This window comes from Trachypithecus francoisi, unplaced genomic scaffold (assembly GCF_009764315.1).
Source record: "Trachypithecus francoisi isolate TF-2019V2 unplaced genomic scaffold, Tfra_2.0 Lachesis_group2, whole genome shotgun sequence".
NCBI lineage: Eukaryota > Metazoa > Chordata > Mammalia > Primates > Cercopithecidae > Trachypithecus > Trachypithecus francoisi.
In genome coordinates, this window is record NW_022681465.1 from 86240789 (window position 1) to 86263263 (window position 22475).

General features: G+C 40.2%; 1 protein-coding gene across 1 annotated transcript; it reads left to right on the plus strand.

Moving 5' to 3' along the window:
- Positions 1-7877: 7877 nt before the first annotated feature.
- On the plus strand, positions 7878-17695 carry GZMK (granzyme K). Its single transcript, XM_033179564.1, has 5 exons — positions 7878-8041; positions 8316-8463; positions 14025-14175; positions 14951-15220; positions 17325-17695. The coding sequence occupies exons 1-5, from the start codon at positions 7978-7980 to the stop codon at positions 17484-17486; spliced, it is 795 nt and encodes a 264-aa protein (XP_033035455.1). The 5' UTR covers positions 7878-7977; the 3' UTR covers positions 17487-17695.
- The last annotated feature ends 4780 nt before the right edge of the window (positions 17696-22475 follow it).

The following is a 22475-nucleotide window of genomic DNA, read 5'->3' on the forward strand; positions in this document are numbered from 1 at the left end:
GTGGGAGATTTAAGATCCCACTGACAATATTAGACAGTTCATCAAGACAGAAAATTAACAGAGATATTTAGTACCTGAACTCAGCTCTGGGTCAAGCAGACCTGATAGACATCTACAGAACTCTCCACCCAAAAACACCAACATATACATTCTTCTCATCACCACATGGCTCTTACTCTAAAATTGATCACATAATCAGAAGTAAAACACTCCTTAGCAAATGCAAAAGAAGTGAAATCATAATGAACAGTCTCTCAGACAGCAGTGCGAGCAAGTTAGAACTCAAGACTAAGAAATTCACTTAAAACCATACAATTACACAGAAATTGAATAAACAACTCCTGAATGACATTTCAGTAAATAATGAAATTAAGGCAGAAATCAAGTTCTTTGAAACTAATGATAACACAGATCCAACATACTAGAATCTTTGGGACAGCTAACACACTGTTAATACGGAAATTTATAGCACTAAATACCCACATCAAAATGTTAGAAAGATCTCAAGTTCACAACCTACCATCACAACTAAAAGAACTAGGGAACCAAGAGCAAACAAATCTCAAAGCCAGTGGAAGATAAGAAATAACCAAAATCAGAGCTGAACTGAAGGAAATAGAGACATGAAAAAACATTCAAAAGATCAATGAATCAGGAGCTGATCTTTTGAAAAAGATAATAAAATAGATAGCCCACTGGCTAGACTAATAAAGAAGAAAAGAGAGAAGATTTAAATAAACACAATCAGAAATGAAAAGGGGGATGTTACCCCTGACCCCACAGAAATGCAAACAACTATCCAAGAATGTTATAAACACTTCTGTGCACACAAGCCATAAAATCTAGAAGAAATGGATAAATTCCTGGATACACACACCCTCTCAAGACTGAATCAGGAAGAAACTGAATCCCTGAACAGACCAATAACGAGTTCTGAAATTGAGGCAGTGATAAATAGCCTACCAACAAAAAAAAGGCCAGGACCAGATGAATTCACAGCTGAATTCTACCAGATGTACAAAGAAGAACTGGTACCATTCCTACTGAAACTATTCTAAAAAATTGAAAAGGAGGAACTCCTCCCCTACTCATTCTGTGAGGCCAGCATCATCCTGATACCAAAACTTGACAGAGATTAAAAAAAATTAAGCCAATATCCTTGATGAACATTGATGCAAAAATCCTCAACAAAATACTGGCAAACTGAATCCAGCAGCACATCAAAAAGCTTATCCACCCAGCAGCACATCAAAAAGCTTATTCACCACAATCAAGAAGGCTTCATCTGCAGGAAGCAAGGTTGGTTCAACATATGCAAATCAATAAATGTGATTCATCACGTAAACAGAACTAAAGACAAAAACCACATGATTATCTCCATAGATACAGAAAAGGCTTTTAATAAAATCCAGCATCCTTTCATGTTAAAAACTCTCAATAAACTAGGTATTAAAGGAACATACCTCAAAATAATAAGAGCCATATATGAGAAACCCACAGCCAACATCATACTGAATGGGCAAATGCTGGAAGCATTCCCCTTGAAAAACAGCACAAGACAAGGATGTCCTCTTTCACCACTCCTATTTAACATAGTATTGGAAGTTCTGGCCAGGACAATCACGCAAGAAAAATAAACAGCATTCAAACAGGAAGAGAGGAAGTCCAACTATCCCTATTTGCAGATAACATGATCCTATATCTAGAAAACCCCATCATCTCAGCCCAAAAGCTTCTTAGCAGATAAATAACTTTAGCAAAGTCTCAGGATACAACATTGATGTGCAAAAATCACTATCATTCCTATACACCAACAGCAGGCAAGTCAAGAGCCAAATCATGAACAAACTTTCATTCACAATTGCCACGAAAATAATAAAATACCTAGGAATACAGCTAACCAAGGAGGTGAAGATCTCTACAAGACGAACTACAAAGTACTGCTCAGATAAATCAGAAATGACACAAACAAATTGAAAAGTATTCCATGCTCATAAACAGGAAGAATCAATATCATTAAGATGGCCATACTGACATTTATAGATTTAATGTTACAATGCAATTTATAGATTCAATACTATTCCTGTCAAACTACCAATGACATTCTTCACAGAACTAGAAAAAAACTATTTTAAAATTCATATGGAACCAAAAAAGAGCCTGAATTGCCAAGGCAATCTTAAGCAAAAGAACAAAGCTGGAGGCATCATGCTGTCCAACTTCCAACTATATTACAGGGCTACAGTAACCAAAGCAGCATGGTGCTGTTACAAAAACAGATACGTAGACTGATGAAATAAAATAGAAAGCCCAGAAATAAGGCTACATACCTACAACCATTTGATCTTCAACAAAGCTGACAAAAACAAGCAATGGGGGAAGGATTCCCTTTTCAATAAACAGTGCTGGGATAACCATCCAACCCAACAATTCCGTTACTGGGTATATACTCAAAGGAATGTAAGTCATTCTGTTATAAAGACACATGCACACATATGTTTGTTTCAAAAATGTAAAATGTGCTTCATTATTTATCCTGTAACAGTCATCAAGATTATTTCTAAATTTTATTTATATACCAGGTCCCTAGTGAGTTTGTTTAACTAAAATACTGTTGTATTTGTATTTATATTGATTTGCTCACATTGAGCCACTTATTGTTACTTTTATTTATAAGGACCCTTCACATATTAAAGATACTCTCTTTGGGGGGAAATGTTTTCAATGTAAGTGACAAACATTTTGTCATGTCTTTGGATATTGCCTATGGTATTTTCTACCTTACAAAAGTCTTCTGTGCTCTAACTTATTGATAGTTTCCTTTATGCCTTCCTCTCTTAAACATTATTTTTAATTTACCATCTCATTTAGTGTTTATAATGATTTCATTTCCTCATAGAAAAAATGATGGGAGGGGAAGTGTGTGTATGTGTGTATGTGTCTTGTTTGGTCACTTTTTGGAAAAAGTATTTATATCATACCTAGAGTTCTACTTGAATTGATTCTCAGTGAATAATTAGTGAATACTGAATCAATCGATAACACTTGCTGTGTTCCAGCTTGGCCATAGCAATTACTGTGTTTCCCTCATTAATGAACGTGGTCGTTCATTTTGAAATTCCTACTACTCTGCCTGCTGTGACTTTGTTTATTTTGTAAAATCATCCTGACTAGTTTAAACAATTTAATTGCTTTTCAGCATGTTAATAGAAACAGTTTGTATCTGTTTCTATTGTAAAATAATGATAACACATCTGCCTTTGGGGCACAGCACTGTATCACAGTATGGTATCTGAGATGTTCAAATATAAATGGAAGTGTTCCATTATAAGGCCTCCCATCCTCAATTGATCGTTTTTCCTTCTTTATTCAACAGTATTTCTTTATTCCTTCCCTTTCCTTCCCTTCCCTTCCCTTCCCTTCCTTCCTCCACCTTTCCTCTGGTCTTTATTACCTGGTCCTTCTCTGGTATTTTTCCCTTAACTTGGCCTACATATTTACCCCAGTTTTCTCCCTAAAACAATGGTAGTCTCATATAGTCCTCACCTTCCTCTGTACAAGGCCAGGGTACCCACAAGCCTGGAGCTGAAAACCTTCCTTTGGCAGTCATTACTATTGAAAGAATTTCCACATGTGCAAATCTTTCAGGACAAGTATTGCAGACAATGCAAGTGATCTGTCTTGAGTCCAGCAACATCACAGGGACCACCCCATGTGGGACTTTCCTCATCCTCCCATAACATTTGAACTCAGTTGAAATGAACATCAAAGGCTTCTCTAAAGAAGAAAAGAAAAAGAAGAGGAGTCATAAAAGGGCAGAGTAAGGCCTGGAAACAAAGTTGAGATAGGGACAGTGTATGACCAGGCAGACAGCACCAGCAGTGCTGGGATATCCCTATTTGCCAAGTCCTCAAGGTATTTTCCTGTGATTACTCCATGTATCAGGATCCTGCACTCAACGCAATTCTCATCCATTCCAGTCACTTCATAGCTGACTTGGAGAGGAGTAAAGGAAAAGGAAGTTGCCATACTATTGTGTGATTTAACTCAATAATGATGGTTTAGAAAACGTGTCTTCATATTTATGAAAGGAAGATTTAACATGCAAAATATATTCTGATTTAAAGTTGAGGTAGAGGAAGACAAAACAAATTTCCCTCAATCTCACCTTTGCCACCACCATCATTACACCAAGGGGAGGCCCTAGAGCAGCCCTCTGAAGTATTTACATTTAAGTTGCTTAGGAAAAGGCAGTGTTCCATGTGCCCCAACGCATGTTACAGCCCCAGCTCTGAGTTGAGGGGTACTTTGCTTACCTTGCCAACTGCCCTTAAGCTCATTCATTTTAAGGACCTCGTGGTAGGGATGACTGTAATCTGAGGTGGAATTTACATTTTCTTGAGAACTTTGCACTTAATATCATTATACAGCACCCCAATATCCTTCCCAAGCCCAATTTTCAAAGCTGCCATAGTTCCACTACGGGTGTTAGTAGATTCATTTACCAAATTAGCCAAGCCACTACTGGACAGAAGTCAAGGCCCGGAGGATGGTGGGCTACAAGGGAGGGACCCAGGGAAATTCTGCCAAATCCTGATGTAAAGTACCAAGGGCTGGGGATGGTTGGACAGCCTGGGAAACCTTGATGTTGAGAACATTTTTCAAAGGAATGTAAAAGGGAATAAATGGGAAGGGCTTGAAACAAATCTGCTTTGCACTTATGTCTACAGGGCAGTGTTTCTCAAACTACCTGTGGGAGAGACCAGCATGTTTGGACTTTTAGTTTGTTAATTTGTTTGTTTTCAGTTTCAGCCCATTGTGAACTGATATGTTTATGCAACACAAATAAATAGAAAAAAAGTAATTAAATAAAAAACAAAGGCATACAGAATACACACCCAATTTTTATTATATTGGACAAACTATATTTCATTAATAAAATGAATTAATACAGTGACATGTTAAGTAGCTGTTACAGTTTCTAAACTCTGGCTCTCAATTTCTGTCCCCATCTTGCTCCAAATCAGTAAGAAACAGGTTTGGAGACTGGCACAGGTCTGCGGGTCATGCTTTGATTGACATGGCTCTAGGGGGTGTGGCTTATAAATCTGACGGAGCAGTTGTCTGGGCTGTTGAAGAAAGGCAGTCCAAGGGGTAGAACCACACGAGGCCTTTGGAGCGGCAGAACAGCTGTTCTATAAAGGTATCCTGAAACACAGGAGAGGCAGAAACAACATCTCTAAGAGCAGCAAGAAAGACAGCTAAACACAGCAAAGGAGAACCACAAGGCCACGACGTGTGAAGGCCAGCCCTGCTCTGAGCACGGCCTTGCACTTGCTCGGTCCGGTACAGCTGCTGTAAAGCCATCCAAAGCAAACACGGCCCTCCCTGCAGCAGACTCAACAGAACAAAAACCAACACCCAGAAATAAATTAGATCACCGAGCTCATCATGTTACACAGCCCACTGTTCTCAAATCCAGGATCTTGAATATAATAACAAATGATACTATTAACTGGCGAATCGGTCTAAAGCCAAAATCAAATAACTCATTGCTATTAACCAACATAATTCTCAGAATTTTCCAGGTCAGCTACAAGAAAGAGTTATGAGACCCTTCCCAACTCAACTAAATATCACCCATGTCTAATTGCACGCAGTGTACATGGCTAAACCCTTTTTCTCTTCTCACAGCCAACTTGGCTCTCAGAGCATCTAAGCCCCCAGGGACTTCTCAAAAGAGGCAGGCATATAGTCAGGTTGAAAGGAACATGGAGCTGGGAGCCAGCACATAGGTGCTTAAGGGCCACCTACTAGCTCGGTAATCTCAAGCAAGTCCCTGCATTTCAGTTTCTTTATCCATAAAACAAGACTAAGGACAACCACTTCCCTGGAAATACTGCTAAAAAAGTTCAGTAATTTGTACAATGCTATGTGGACATTAGTCCTTACTCCTCAGAAATAAGCAGCTGAGAGATGTTTTAACCATTCCCATTTCCCCCACCACACACACACACACGAAGTTTTGTCCTTTACAATTTATTTCTTCCTTAGAGTTCAGATGACTTCTACCTGTCACACACCATCTTCCTTATGATCCCAGCATCGCTGGGATGTAGCAGGGAACAGACGCCATCCTGTCCGCCTTCCAGTGTGGAACAATGGCACACAGTAAAGCCATCCAAGGCACATCAACAGTGACAAAGATGACTTGAAAATTCACAGGGACATTTGAGTGGGAGTAATAAGTTTGATTTATTAAGCTTGTGGCTTTTCTTAACCTGGCTCCTCCTTATCTCACCTTCTGCTCTCTCCGGCAGGAAGTCACTACTCTGCATTGGTTTTGTTCATGCTGTTTAACATGTAGAAGGCTTTACTGTTGCCACATCCCTGTACAAGGGAAGCAGGCTTTTTATAAAATTCTGTGTTCTGGCAGGGTACTCATTCACATACAAGTTAACATACAGGGAGGTCAGGCAGGTGATTTGGTCTAGGTCACAAGCTGTGTTGCCTTGGGCAAATTACTTAGCCTCTTGGAACTTATTTCTTCCATTGTAATGTAAATATAATAGTTGTCCTGCTTTCCTCAAAGACATAGAAATGAAACCATAAATGATCACATAAAAAGAATTTTGGAAATAACTTAAGGTATTTTACTTATATACCATTAAGTTATAATGTATAATATATAATTATAATATTATTTATTATTATTCCTACTTTCTGTGCTAGAAAACAATGTGATAGGAGTCTCTTGCAATCTGCTGAGCATAAAAGCTCTGGATTTTAATTCTCCTTTCTAAAATGAATGGAAGACAGAATGCATACATCTTAAAAGAAAGATCTGTTGACGTAACGCAAATTTTTATCAGTATTTCTAGAAAGTGGTTGGCATTCTGGTGCGTGATCTATTTGTATTCATTTTATATTTGCACTGCTGATCAGTGTCTGGCACAAACAGAATCTTGTAGAATCTTGAGTCTAATACCTTTTGTATTGAAGGCCTGGCAATGCATTGTCATCTGTTCTGGGGAGAAGTAGAAAATGCAGTCCTTTATGTTTAAAAGACATTATTATTAAGTCCCTGGAAAAACATATGGCCATTTTCAATTAAAAATGAGTAAAAGAGAGACTCTGAATCAAAAATAGTTGCCAATGCTCACCTTTAATAACATTATGAAATCTCATAAAAATGTAACTAAAATTTAACCTAATTTGGGTAAACTTAGAAAAACGACCTGAGTAGGGATGTTTGCTGCAAAACATATGGCTTTCTCTGGATGGTGCTGAGGCTTTAGCTAAGCCACATTGTGAAGTAACCATATCTATGTCCAAATGAAAAAGAGAGAAGAATGAAATACGATAGGCACCATTTTGTGCCAGGAAAAATAGTAAGTATTGCTTGAGAGCAATGGACATCTTTGAACTCTGTCTGAAACTTCATTACATTCTTACTGCATGGATATTTTTCATTTATAAATATTATATACATATATAGTATAAATTTCATTTATAGCATAAGTACTCTGATACAGATATTACAGATGGTATCTCCAGATAGGAGTTCTTTATGGCCCACATACCTCTCCCAAAAAAGTGCTAAAAGCGATTAGCCGGGCATGGTGGTGGGCACAGGTAGTCCCATCTACTCAGGAGGCTGAGGCAGGAGAATAGCGTGAACCCGGGAGGCAGAGCCTGTAGTGAGCCGAGATCGCGCCACTGCACTCCAGCCTGGGTGACAGAGGGAGACTGTGTCTCAAAACAACACAAAACAAAAAAAGTGCTAAAAGCACAGACCTGAAAGTCCCCAAACTGATACATAACGTTTACACCTAGGTGTGAAAAAAATCTTACCCCTAGAGCACTTGTGGTGAGAAAGTCAAAACTTGCAAGAACAAAACGCTGTCTTCAGAATCTTCTTCCTTCATCACACAATCAAAGCATTTCATCTGGGCTTCTTAAATCTAAGTCTTTAAAATGACTAAGTTTTCTTCCTTTTCTCTGTTTTTCCTAATAGCTGGGGCTTGTATGACTCCTGTGTGTAAGTATCTCCTATATCTACATGTAAACTTTAAATGAATTTCTACTGACCATATTGTTATATTATAGATGAAAATTATTTTCACAATCATTCCTATCTTTCTGAACTGTAATCTATTATACAAATTTTTCATCAGTAAAATTATTGTAGCTTTTAGGTAGGGTTATTGTTGTTCTTTAAGCTTTGAAAATAATACAGTGCCTGGTATTGGAAGAATTACATGAAACAGTCTGTTTAGATCTTTTGTGTGAAATCTTTTGGTCTACTTTTGTAGGTTTCAATATGGAAATTATTGGAGGGAAAGAAGTGTCACCTCACTCCAGGCCATTTATGGCCTCCATCCAGTGTGGCGGACATCACATTTGTGGAGGTGTTCTGATTGATCCACAGTGGGTGCTGACAGCGGCCCACTGCCAATATTGGTGAGTCTGCCACACTTTTCCAGGCATGTGTTTTTTCTGCAACTTATTATAGCTACAAGAGAAGCTTACCTCTCCTGAGTGAGAATTTGATCTATAGTTAGTTTCTGTGGTCACTGCCCAACTGGTCGCGTTTACTTACCTTCTTCCACATCCATGCTTTCTGGCCTGGGTTTTCCTTTTCAGAGAGAACTGAGCTGCTTTCCCCAGGCAAGATGTTAGACAAATTCAAGTCCTCTGTATAATGCAGGGAACACAGTAACAGTAATACTTGAAGCAACAGTATTCTTGACCTTGTTAGATCCACTGCTCAAGAGGAAATCAGACAACCAGAGCTTGCTCTGTGCTCTGAGCTTCCCCATTTTACAAAGGGGTAATAATAATATCATATCTGCTTTGTGGGGTTTGAGAATAGTATCTGTTTCTGTTAAGTATTTTAGCATGCTTGGCACATTTAGTAAGCACAAAAAAATTGCAGCTATTATCATTAGTATTATACGCATGAGAAGCCTACTTTGCCACTCCTAACAGTAGCTATTCACCACTTACAACTTTCCTAGGTGGAAAAAAAAAAAAGTTATTGATGACTTCTAAAAAGAGAAAGATAATGAGAGATTTATTTTCTCGGATACTTAGAATGAAAGCTTTTCTGAAGACAGAATAAAACCTCCCAAAGTCCATTTTGGCATAGGATTCTCTTACTTCAGCTAATAAAGCACAAAACCCCTCTTGGGATGCTGCAACCATCACAAAAGGAAATACCAGTAGAAAACTAATTTGGTATTTGTTGTTTTGTTTGTTTGCTTGGGGGTTTTGGTTTTGTTTTTTGATTGTGTATATGTTTCCTTATGTTCCTTGCCTAATAAGCTGAAATGGAGCCTTCTCCTTTTCTTTCACTTAAAGATCTCTCTTAGCTCTTACGGTTTACTCTCCAGGCATTGTCTATATATAAACAGAACAACTCAATTGATTTGCTTTTCCATGCTTTGGGGGTTTTGTCTGATTGCCTCATTTAAATGGAACTGTTTGGTCACAAATTGAAGTTTTGAAGCCTGCAGACAGGGAGATCTTCTGCTATCTCTAAATAGCAACCCACTGATTTCCAATTTAATATGGTTACTTCATTTACATGGGGTTCTTGCCCTCATAGAAATCACACTCTCATCCCCATCACTTCTCTCTTCTCCAGGGCACTTGCCCCCGCGAGATGAGGGAGACAGAGTGGGGAACTGTCAGTAAATGTTCATTTAATGAAAATATGCACATCTTCAAATATGCTCATGATACACATTCAAATGGTCTATAACCTCCCCAGGCAAAGAACTTGACTTTTAAATGTTCAACAAACATTGGATGGAAAGAAAGAAATACGTTGAAAGATCTTTCTTTCTTTCTTTCTTTGACTAGGTCTGAAACATGGTGTATGAAAAAGTGCTTCACTAGCCATAAAGTGTTATAGGAAGTTAAATAATATTACTAAGTTGAATTTTAAATTTTGTCAAGTGGATTTAAGTCACAAGAAGTGGATTCCCAAACTGGGGAAAGAGATTATAAAAAAAAGACTGGAGAGAGGTCTTAGAGGTTGGTTTTTTTTTTTTTTTCTTAAGACAAACTATTGCTAAATATCATTTTAAATGGCTGGGGTATAAAGAACTCCAAAATATGTAGAACACATTTCCTCTACAGGACACTTGGGTGTAAAAAGTAGGCAGATCGGTGGTTGGAAAAATATTAAGCTTTATGAAATTCAAAATATTTACGAAATAGCTCAATGGTGGCGTCCCACAAATGTACTCCCCAGTATCCTGTGGGAATAGTTTGCCCCAAGCCTCTCTCTCAGCAAAATTGTGAAGAAGGTCAAACCTGGGAGTGATCCCTTCTCACCAGCCATCCACACAGCTCCTCCCTCAGTATCCTGGCCCCTTTATTAGTTGCCATGTCAAATACAAGAGGAAATTGATTAAAATGTCCTGTACAAACTTATTTTCAGCATTTTAACTTACCAGAAGCAAAACTCTCACCAGCTATTGTACCCTGTTCTCCTGATTCTCTCCCAGGCCCCCCTCACGGAGCACTTCCCCCTGCCCCAACCTGCCTAGCAAGGTGTTAGATGGAACCTTCCACAGCCCCTTCCACACGGCCTCACTCCATCTCAAATGCTCAAGGCTCCTGGAACAAAATGGTTCAATGTTCAGGCTCTAGATTCAAGCCAAATGGGCTTTAATCCTGCCTGGATTTGCCTCCTGGAGGCAAAGGTCCTCAAGTTTATTCACTTACCTGAACCTCAATTTCTTCGTCTATAAAATGGGGATTGTTATAATACCTATCTCACCACGCTGTTGTGAGGTTTAAATGAGGGAAGCTTTGTAAAATGCTTAACACAGAACACAAAGAACTTAATAGATGTTATCGAGTACTAGTATACAATTATCTGTGCCTTCCATGGTAATAACCAAGGAACTAATCTGATGTTGACGAGATAAGACTGGGAAGACCTCCCTGTCTGACAGCCAAGTTCTTCTCCCTCTCTCTTAGGCAAGAGAAATCTCCAAGACATAGGGATCCTGCCTTTGCTGCCAGACCTGAAGGGGTGGGTCCAAGCAGAAACACTGCTGAGTGTCCAGGCAGGCTGGCAGAGAAAAGAAGAGGCTTCAAGGGGATTGGCATGGGGTTCAAAGAGGGACTGAGGAAAGAGCACTGGACTGGGAGTCACCAAAAGCCAAATTTGGATCCTGATTCCCCTATTTATGAGGTGTGTCACCTTGGACCAGTCAGAGAACAATATTTTACTGGTAATGAATACACAGCCCGTCAGCTTTACCAACCCTGAGAAAGGTTGTTGTTAGGCTCAGTTGAGACAATGTTTACAGATGTCTTCAGCAGACCTACTATAAGCCCCACTGTAGTTCTGCTCTGTATATGATTCTCTTCCAAGAAAGTTCAGGGTGGGACTCAGGAAACCACATTTTAAGCCAATACCTCCAGGTGATTCTGAAGCAAGTCTGAAGACTGCACTTGGGGAAACACTGTGTTGTGCAACTGAAAAACACTGGTATTATCACTTCTCCTTTGTGTGAATTCAGACTTCAGTTTAGCTAAGGAGGTGGGATCCTAGAACTCAAGTAATTCCAGGTATCCCATGGGCAGAAAACTTGACCTCAAGTAGCACAGATTACAGTTGAAGGATATCTAGAAATTGAAAGTTCAGAAGGAATAATGGTCTGCTTGGGTTGTTTTTGGTCTTAACACATCCCAGTGGAGACAAAAATAACCAAAACATTTCAAAGGCAATAACTCGCCGAGGAAATTAGTAAAAGATGAAAAAACCCAGACATTTTTTCAACACCCCTCCCTTAGTGAAAATCCACCTTCCATACCTTTCATTTGTACCTCACAGCCTTCTTTGTGTGAGTCATTTAGGCATGTGCCCACCTTTCTGTTAGAGCATTCATCCTGAAGATTTTTATGTCACCCTTCTCCTACAAAGCTTTGGGTTTAGTGGGTATGTTCAATTTAAATTCAAATCAATCCTAGGAAATCCAGTCCACATCCTATGAGAAATTTCCACCCCATCCTGATTTTGCAATAGACAAACTTTTCAACAAATAGAGCTGGAATTCCCAAAATAAATAAAAATAACCTCTTTTGGTACAAACCAAAAAGTGGTCATTCCAGGCGGTCACAGCTCTGTCATAAGCAAACCCACTCCACCACAGGCATTTGCTCATTTTCCAAATCTGAAACAATCATGTCTTCCTTTTTCTGTATGTTTCTGTGCTCTTTGTAACTTTTATTAATCTTTATTAACCTGTATGCATGAGTATGTGTGTTTTTACTGCAATCTACTTTTGTAGCTTTTTCAAGTACCAAAGAAATAGTTACACATAAACAAATACAATTAAAAGATCTGATGTGGACTTCATAAAGACAGACACTGTAATGGAATATATCTGTAGTATACAAATGGCTCTACGGTACTGCCAAAATCTCTAAAAATTATTTCTACTTTATCACTGCTGTAAATGTAATTTTATCCAACAAAGAGTAAATCTGATCAATTGTGGCACTGTTGAAACACTGGTACTAGAACTGTGTGTGACCAGAGATTTAAAAAACAAACCTGGCCGAGCACGGAGACTCACACTTGTAATCCCAGCACTTTGGGAGGCTGAGGCCAGTAGATCACCTGAGGTCAGGAGATCAAGACCATCCTGGCCAACATGGCGAAACCCTGTCTTTACTAAAACTACAAAAATTAGCCAGGCGTGGTGGCACACACCTGTAGTCCCAGCCTCTTGGGAGGCTGAAGCAGGAGAATCGCTTGATCTGGGAGGCAGAGATTGCTGTGAGCCGAGATCGCGCCACTGAACTCCAGCCTGGGTAACAGAACAAGACTCCGTCTCAAAAAGAAAAGGTTAAAAAAAAGCCAAAAAACAAATCTATTTCTTCACCTGACTCACCAGTTCGTACCCTATAAATCTCCCTGATGGAATGACTACTAACCTTAAAGTATCTTCATTTCAAATTAGCACTATTTTCTTCCCTTGAGGAAAGTTTTCCTTTCTTGTCCAAATCTTTGTTCTAATTGAGGGGACAGGACAAATTGACATATCTGACTGCCATGTAATGGGCCTTACTTCCCCACATTGACCTGAGATTAGGTCTAGGCATGTGGGTGAGCAAGTGTAGGGTGGGGGTCTTCGTGGTGTTTGTTTGTTTGTTTTTAAGAGACGGGGCCTTGTTCTATCACCCAGGCTGTGACACTTCAGCCTCCAGCTCCTGGGCTCAGGCAATCCCTCCTGCTTCAGCCTCTCAAACAGCTGGGACTATAGGCATGCACCACCATGCCCAGTATGCACCACTGTGCCCCTTAATTTTTTTTTTTAGAGATGGGGTCTCACTATGTTGCCCAGGCTGCTCTCAAACTCCTGGCCTCAAATGATCCTTCCACCTCAGTCTCCCCAGTGGCTGGGATTACAGGCATGAGCCATTGCACCTGGTTACCTCAATTATTAAAACACCTAATGTTGGGAAGATAAAAACGTTCTGGGGTTCTGGAGATGATAGTGGTGGATGAACAACAATATACATGTCCTTCATAACACCAAACTGTACATTTAAGAATGGTTAAAATGGTAAATTTTGTTATGTATATTTTACCACAATAAAAAAATTTTAATGGTAGTTGGTGTAAATCTCAAACTACAAACTCATGAAATATAATTTCCTTTATTTTTACATAAATGAACACAATTTTGTTTTAAACTTGATCTAAGTCAATTAGGATTTCACTCCTTTTCCTTCCCCAGTTGGATACAAGTTCTGATATTCTTTTGCAATTCCAGGCAATTGGTTTGGGGTGGGATTAAAGGCAAGTCATTTGGCCCTTAATATCAATTCATGCTGGGGTCCACTAAGACCTTTGTCACTCCACCCAATCTTAAGCAGGTTACCTTGGAGATAGCCTTTGTTTCTCTATGTATATAACCCTCTCCACCATCACCACTCCCCACTGGGGGATTTGGGAATCATTCTGCTGCTTTCATTCTCTTTGCTTTTTTTAGGTTTACCAAAGGCCAGTCTCCCACTGTGGTTTTAGGCGCACACTCTCTCTCAAAGAATGAGGCCTCCAAACAAACATTGGAGATTAAAAAATTTATACCATTCTCAAGATTTACATCACATCCTCAATCAAATGATATCATGCTGGTTAAGGTAGGTAGCAGCATTGCCTTCCTTCTGTTTTGTCAACATTTTTATACAGGATGGCTCAATTAGTTAATCACCTACACAAAAGTATTTTGTTAGCACCCTCCCCATGTTTGAGGTGATTATGATATATTTTATAAGGGCCCATGTTATTCCATATACTGCCTTGAAAGAAACAAGAATTTATGACAAATGTATCAGGGCTGCGTTTATACAAGGAAAAGCAACTCTGATACTCACATATGTAGGAGGGGAACATCTTACAAAGCCCAAGGATCCAACTGAAAGCTTTTCTCCCAAATGCTTTTCTCATTAGCAAGTAAAAAATACAACAGTTGTTTATACAATAGAGCCAACCAAGTGACTTCAGGGGCTCAGCAGTGAGTTACAACTTAGTCTAGACCACACTTAGTCTAGTCCAAACTTGGTCTAGACCATACTCAAGGGTCCTATCCAGCAGGAAGCAGCCCAGCCCTCAAAGTCATGACCTATGGATGTTACTCCACACAAAACCATCCAATGAAGGGCAAAGGCCAGTTTGCTCGAGACTGGACAAAATTCCTGCTCTCTATAAGCTCCCTCCCCAAGCCTCAGTGAGCTCCTTGGGGAGTAGAGAGCATGGTCAGAAAAGCAACAACCACAAATGCAGCTGCAGGCCACCACCAAAGTAGATTCCAGAACAGGGACGCCCGCCTAAGACGGAGACCACACATACAATGCACAGGCTAGCATCAGAATACTACTGGGAAAGAAATAATTCAATCTTTTTTCAATCTGTCAGCTTCAAACAGCCGCAAAACTCAATAAACATGTCAGGCTGCTCCACGTAAGATCCAAAACCTATCTTAGATCTGGAACCAAATGCGAGGTTACTGGCTGGGGAACCACCGACCCAGATTTCTTAAGACCTTCTGATACCCTGCAAGAAGTCACTGTTACTGTCATAAGTCGAAAACTTTGCAACAGCCAAAGTTACTACAATCACGACCCTTTTATCACCAAAGACATGGTCTGTGCAGGAGATGCCAAAGGCCAGAAGGATTCCTGTAAGGTAAGAATCTCTCTTTTAAACAGGCGTCTCGGAGCTCTGTACAGTAGCCAAGCTTCTATTGCTCACTGACACTGAGGAGGAGGGAGGGGCATAGAGAATACAAAACCACAATTCTAAACACTTTCTCTCCATTCCTGCACAGCATTCTCTATTCTTTTTCATCTACCAATGTGAATGGATTGTAAAAACTTCCCCAATGCTTCATAAGCACCCAGTAAATGTTTGTTAATCAGGATAATAGACTATATCTGACAACTTTTACCGGCTTCCTATGAGAGGTGTTATCCTCCTTAGAAAGTCTACCAACCCTGAAGTCACTAGTGGCGATTAGAAGATAACTTATTTAAAGAACCACCTTGCAGATTAATCAATAAGGAGGTCTCATAAGACTCAAATGCAAAAAGCTCAAATATACAGTATGTGTTTCATAAGTAATGTTGACTGACTGTCTTCGTCTGTTTGGGCTGCCACCACAAAATACCATAAACTCGGTGGCTTATAAATAACAGAACTTTATTCTGTTCAAGATCAAGATCAAGGCACCAGCACATTTGGTGTCTAGGGAGGGCCTACTTTCTGGTTCATAAACGGCTTCTTTTCACTCTAATCTCACATGGTAGATGGGGTGAGGGGTCTCTCTTAGGCCTCTTTAATAAGGAAACTAATCTCATTTATGAAGCCTTCACCTCCATGACCTAATCACCTCCCAAAGGCCCCACCTTCTAATACCCTCACCTTGGGAGTGAGGATTGCAACATATGAATTCGGAGGAATCAAACATTCAGACCATATTGCTGACTAACAAAAAGAAACAAAAGGCCGGGCACAGTGGCTCACACCTGTAATCCCAGTACTTTGGGAGGTCAAGGTGGGTGGATCTCTTGAACTCAGGATTTCGAGACCAGCCTGGGCAACATGGTGAAAACCTGTCTCTACAAAAAATACAAAAATTAGCCGGGCATGGTGGCATACGCCTGTAGTCCCAGCTACTCAGGAAGCTGCGGTGGGAGGATCACCTGAGCCCAGGAGGTTGAGGCTGAAGTGAGCCGAGATCTTGCCACTGCATTCCAGCCTGTGTGACAAAATGAGATCCTGTCTTAAAAGAAAAAAAGGAACAAGAGTCATTATATTTTTCAAAGTCTTTTGTTTATTGAGATGGTAAAGAAAAAAAATAGGTGTTCATGTTTATATGAACTATACTAATATATAGTACAAATGAATTACTAATTTTTTAAAAAATTAGAATATAGTATTCATTTCATACTATATTAAGTATTATTGGGGGAGAGGATATGATGACTTCAAATGTCTTTTGCATCTGCAGTACCCAAGACCATCACCCTCCTAAACATCTGTTATCACGGTTGACCAAAGTACAAGGCACTGCAGTTTCCAATGTGAACATTAGTAAAGAGAAAGGCTGGTCTTCAAAGAAGCCAGCTCTTCATTAAAAGACCTGCCATCCCCTCTACAGCTCTTTCCCTTCACTTGATAGGATTTAGTTACATGTTTTGCTGTTAGAGTGAGTCTTCAAAAATCATTTCATTCACTAAGTATTTACTAAGTATGGTACATATACATAGCACTATGTCCAACCATGTGAGGATGCAAAAAAATAAATAAGTAACAGAGAACATATAATTCCTGCCATCAAGACATTTACCACAATACATTGCTCTTTTCTGCTACTCTCAAAATGAAATATACAACTTTAAAAGATTATTATATTTCAGTGGATTATTTAAAACCTTATCCATTATTTAATAAATAGTCAATAGTCATTGATTCCCAGAGGAAAGTAGACATAGATAGGGACAAAACAGAGACATAAACATGTACACCGAGACAGAGGCAGAGGCTTAGTCATAGTCATAGTTAGAGACATAAACAGAGAAGCAAGTAGGCAGAAACATAGTCCTAGACAGAGACAGGCATATAGAGAACCTATAACGAGTAAGAGGCAGTGTCAGACACTCTCCAGGACATAAAGAAAGCAATGACCCAGATAATACTCCTTTGAACAATTAACAGTTGGTGCTTAAAAAAAAAAAAAAAAAATCCCAACAGCTTCTCACCACATATTTGCCCTTTTTCTTCTTTCCAGGGTGACTCAGGGGGCCCCTTGATCTGTAAAGGTGTCTTCCATGCCATAGTCTCTGGAGGTCATGAATGTGGTGTTGCCAAAAAGCCTGGAATCTACACCCTGTTAACCAAGAAATACCAGACTTGGATCAAAAGCAACCTTGCCCCACCTCATACAAATTAAGTTACAAATGATTTTCTTGGATGCACTTGCTTCTTTTTTCCTAATATGCTCACAGGTTAGAGTTGGATGTAAGTAAAGCAGAACACAAGATGGGGTCCATTTTTATATTTGTAAGTCATTTTATTAAGGAATCAAGTTCTTTTTCTCTTGTATCACTGATGTATTTCTACCATGCTGGTTTTATTCTAAATAAAATTTAGAAGACTCTCTGTTTGTCTTTTATCACATGAAGTAATATCTACCCCCATTCCACCCACACTCCCCAAAGGGCTATAAAGTCACTGAACAAAACAGTAATGGTACCACCTTCAACCAGGTGTGACTTCTGCTGGATCATCCTGAGTTGTTGGGTTGTTTTCATTGTTGTGATAACATTAAACATGAGATAGGCCCTTTCAACAAATGTTTAAGGGTGTGAAACATTATTGTTAACTATAGGCATGATCTTGCAGCGCAGATCTCTAGAACTGCTTCATCTCCTATAAATGAAACTTCATACCAGTTGAATAGCAGCTCCCTATTTCCCCACCACTCCCATCCTCTGGCAACCCGATTCTACTCTAAGCTTCTATGAGTTTGTATTTTTTAAATATAAATCATAAATATAAATATCCCAATTCAAGCAAGCAGCTTATACAAATGTTTGGACAGTATTTTTTTATTTATATATGTCATATTTTGTTCTAGAAAGAACTTAAAGCAATGTACAAAAATGCCTGCAACAAAACAAAATGCAGAATTAAAAACAAATTGATGAAAGTATTGGGACAATGGGGAAATGAGAGTAAGAAAGAGAAGATGAAGACTGGAGTAGTCACATGGTACTGATAGTGCCACAAGTTTCTTTCTATACATTTGCTAGAAGGATTCTCATTTGACTGTATGCTTTGGCCAATGCAAGAAAGAGCAACACAATCAATTATATGAATTACAGTGTCCGGGAAATAAAAATAAATTGTTTACCCAGAAGTAGGACCCCTGGTGCTGGAACTAAAACTAGAGAGAACTTTTTTCCACGGTCCTTCTTTTCCAAAAGAAGGACACTGTGACGGCCTGGTGTGGTGGCTCACACCTGTAATCCTAGCATTTTGGGAGGCCAAGGCGGGCGTATCACGAGGTGAGGAGATCAAGACAATCCTGGCTAACACAGTGAAACCCTGTCTCTACTAAAAAAATACAAAAATTGGCGAGCGACACAGAAGACCGGTGATTTCTGCATTTTCAACTGAGGTACTGGGGTCATCTCTCTAGGGAGTGCCGGACAATCGGTGCTGGTCAGCTGCTGCAGCCTGACCAGCGTGAGCTGAAGCAGGGCGAGGCATCGCCTCACCTGGAAGCGCAAGGGGGAAGGGAATCCCTTTTCCTAGCCAGGGGAACTGAGACACACAACACCTGGAAAATCGGATAACTCCCACCCCAATACTGCGCTTTAAGGAAACAGGCACACCAGGAGAATATATCCCACACCTGGCCGGGAGGGTCCCACACCCACGGAGGCTCCCTCACTGCTAACACAGCCGTCTGCGGCGATCTATCCGCAAGGCAGCAGCGAGGCTGGGGGAGGGGCGCCCGCCATTGCTGAGGCTTAAGTAGGTAAACAAAGCCACTGGGAAGCTCGAACTGGGTGGAGCTCACAGCAGCTCAAGGAAGCCTGCCTGTCTCTGTAGACTCCCTCTGCGGACAGCACACAGCTGCAGTCCAATAGGGAAGCAGCGGGGGCCGCTGCAGACGCGAACGACTCTGTCTGACAGCTTTGGGGAGAGCCGTGGATCTCCTAACGCGGAGGTTGAGATCTGAGAACGGACAGACTGCCTGCTCAGGTGGGTCCTGACCCCTGAGTAGCCTAGCTGGGAGACATCCCCCACTAGGGGCAGTCTGATACCCCACACCTCACAGGGTGGCGTCACCCCTGAGAGGAAACTTCCAAAGAAAGAATCAGACAGGTACACTCGCTGTTCAGCAATATTCTATCTTCGGCAACCTCTGCTGCTGATACCCAGGCAAACAGGGTCGGGAGTGGACCTCAAGCAATCTCCAACAGACCAACAGACAGTCCTTCTGACTGTCAGATGGAAAACTATCAAACAGGAAGGACACCTATACCAAAATCCCATCAGTACGTCACCATCATCAAAGTCCAGAGACAGATAAAACCACAAAGATGGGGAAGAAGCAGGGCAGAAAAGCTGGAAATTCAAAAAATAAGAGTGCATCTCCCCCTGCAAAGGAGCGCAGCCCATCGCCAGCAACGGATCAAAGCTGGTCAGAGAATGACTTTGACGAGATGAGAGAAGAAGGCTTCAGTCCATCAAACCTCTCAGAGCTAAAGGAGGAATTACGTACCCAGCGCAAAGAAACTAAAAATCTTGAAAAAAAAGTGGAAGAATTGACAGCTAGACTAATTAATGCAGAGAAGATCATAAACGAAATGACAGAGATGAAAACCATGACACGAGAAATACGTGACAAATGCACAAGCTTCGGTAACCGACTCGATCAACTGGAAGAAAGAGTATCAGCGATTGAGGATCAAATGAATGAAATGAAGCGAGAAGAGAAACCAAAAGAAAAAAGAAGAAAAAGAAATGAACAAAGCCTGCAAAAAGTATGGGATTATGTAAAAAGACCAAATCTACATCTGATTGGGGTGCCTGAAAGTGAGGGGGAAAATGGAACCAAGTTGGAAAACACTCTTCAGGATATCATCCAGGAGAACTTCCCCAACCTAGTAGGGCAGGCCAACATTCAAATTCAGGAAATACAGAGAACGCCACAAAGATACTCCTCCAGAAGAGCAACTCCAAGACACATAATTGCCAGATTCACCAAAGTTGAAATGAAGGAAAAAATCTTAAGGGCAGCCAGAGAGAAAGGTCGGGTTACCCACAAAGGGAAGCCCATCAGAATAACAGCAGACCTCTCGGCAGAAACTCTACAAGCCAGAAGAGAGTGGGGGCCAATATTCAACGTTCTTAAAGAAAAGAATTTTCAACCCAGAATTTCATATCCAGCCAAACTAAGCTTCATCAGTGAAGGAGAAATAAAATCCTTTACAGATAAGCAAATGCTTAGAGATTTTGTCACCACCAGGCTGCCTTACAAGAGACCCTGAAGGAAGCCCTAAACATGGAAAGGAACAACCGGTACCAGCCATTGCAAAAACATGCCAAAATGTAAAGACCATCGAGGCTAGGAAGAAACTGCATCAACTAACAAGCAAAATAACCAGTTAATATCATAATGACAGGATCAAGTTCACACATAACAATATTAACCTTAAATGTCAATGGACTAAATGCTCCAATTAAAAGACACAGACTGGCAAACTGGATAAAGAGTCAAGACCCATCAGTCTGCTGTATTCAGGAGACCCATCTCACATGCAGAGACATACATAGGCTCAAAATAAAGGGATGGAGGAAGATCTACCAAGCAAATGGAGAACAAAAAAAAGCAGGGGTTGCAATCCTAGTCTCTGATAAAACAGACTTTAAACCATCAAAGATCAAAAGAGACAAAGAAGGCCATTACATAATGGTAAAGGGATCAATTCAACAGGAAGAGCTAACTCTCCTAAATATCTATGCACCCAATACAGGAGCACCCAGATTCATAAAGCAAGTCCTTAGAGACCTACAAAGAGACTTAGACTCCCATACAATAATAATGGGAGACTTCAACACTCCACTGTCAACATTAGACAGATCAACGAGACAGAAAGTTAACAAGGATATCCAGGAATTGAACTCATCTCTGCACCAAGCGGACCTAATAGACATCTATAGAACTCTCCACCCCAAATCAACAGAATATACATTCTTCTCAGCACCACATCGCACTTATTCCAAAATTGACCACATAATTGGAAGTAAAGCACTCCTCAGCAAATGTACAAGAACAGAAATTATAACAAACTGTCTCTCAGACCACAGTGCAATCAAACTAGAACTCAGGACTAAGAAACTCAATCAAAACCACTCAACTACATGGAAACTGAACAACCTGCTCCTGAATGACTACTGGGTACATAACGAAATGAAAGCAGAAATAAAGATGTTCTTTGAAACCAATGAGAACAAAGATACAACATACCAGAATCTCTGGGACACATTTAAAGCAGTGTGGAGAGGGAAATTTATAGCACTAAATGCCCACAAGAGAAAGCAGGAGAGATCTAAAATTGACACTCTAACATCACAATTAAAAGAACTAGAGAGGCAAGAGCAAACACATTCAAAAGCTAGCAGAAGGCTAGAAATAACTAAGATCAGAGCAGAACTGAAGGAGATAGAGACACAAAAAACCTCCAAAAAATCAATGAATCCAGGAGTTGGTTTTTTGAAAAGATCAACAAAATTGACAGACCGCTAGCTAGACTAATAAAGAAGAAAAGAGAGAGGAATCAAATAGACGCAATAAAAAATGATAAAGGGGATATCACCACCGACCCCACAGAAATACAAACAACCATCAGAGAATACTATAAATGCCTCTACGCAAATCAACTAGAAAATCTAGAAGAAATGGATAATTTCCTGGACACTTACACTCTCCCAAGACTAAACCAGGAAGAAGTTGAATCCCTGAATAGACCAATAGCAGGCTCTGAAATCGAGGCAACAATTAATAGCCTACCCACCAAAAAAAGTCCAGGACCAGATGGATTCACAGCTGAATTCTACCAGAGGTACAAGGAGGAGCTGGTACCATTCCTTCTGAAACTATTTCAATCAATAGAAAAAGAGGGAATCCTCCCTAACTCTTTTTATGAGGCCAACATCATCCTGATACCAAAGCCTGGCAGAGACACAACAAAAAAAGAGAATTTTAGAACAATATCCCTGATGAACATCGATGCAAAAATCCTCAATAAAATACTGGCAAACCGGATTCAGCAGCACATCAAAAAGCTTATCCACCATGATCAAGTGGGCTTCATCCCTGGGATGCAAGGCTGGTTCAACATTCGCAAATCAATAAACGTAATCC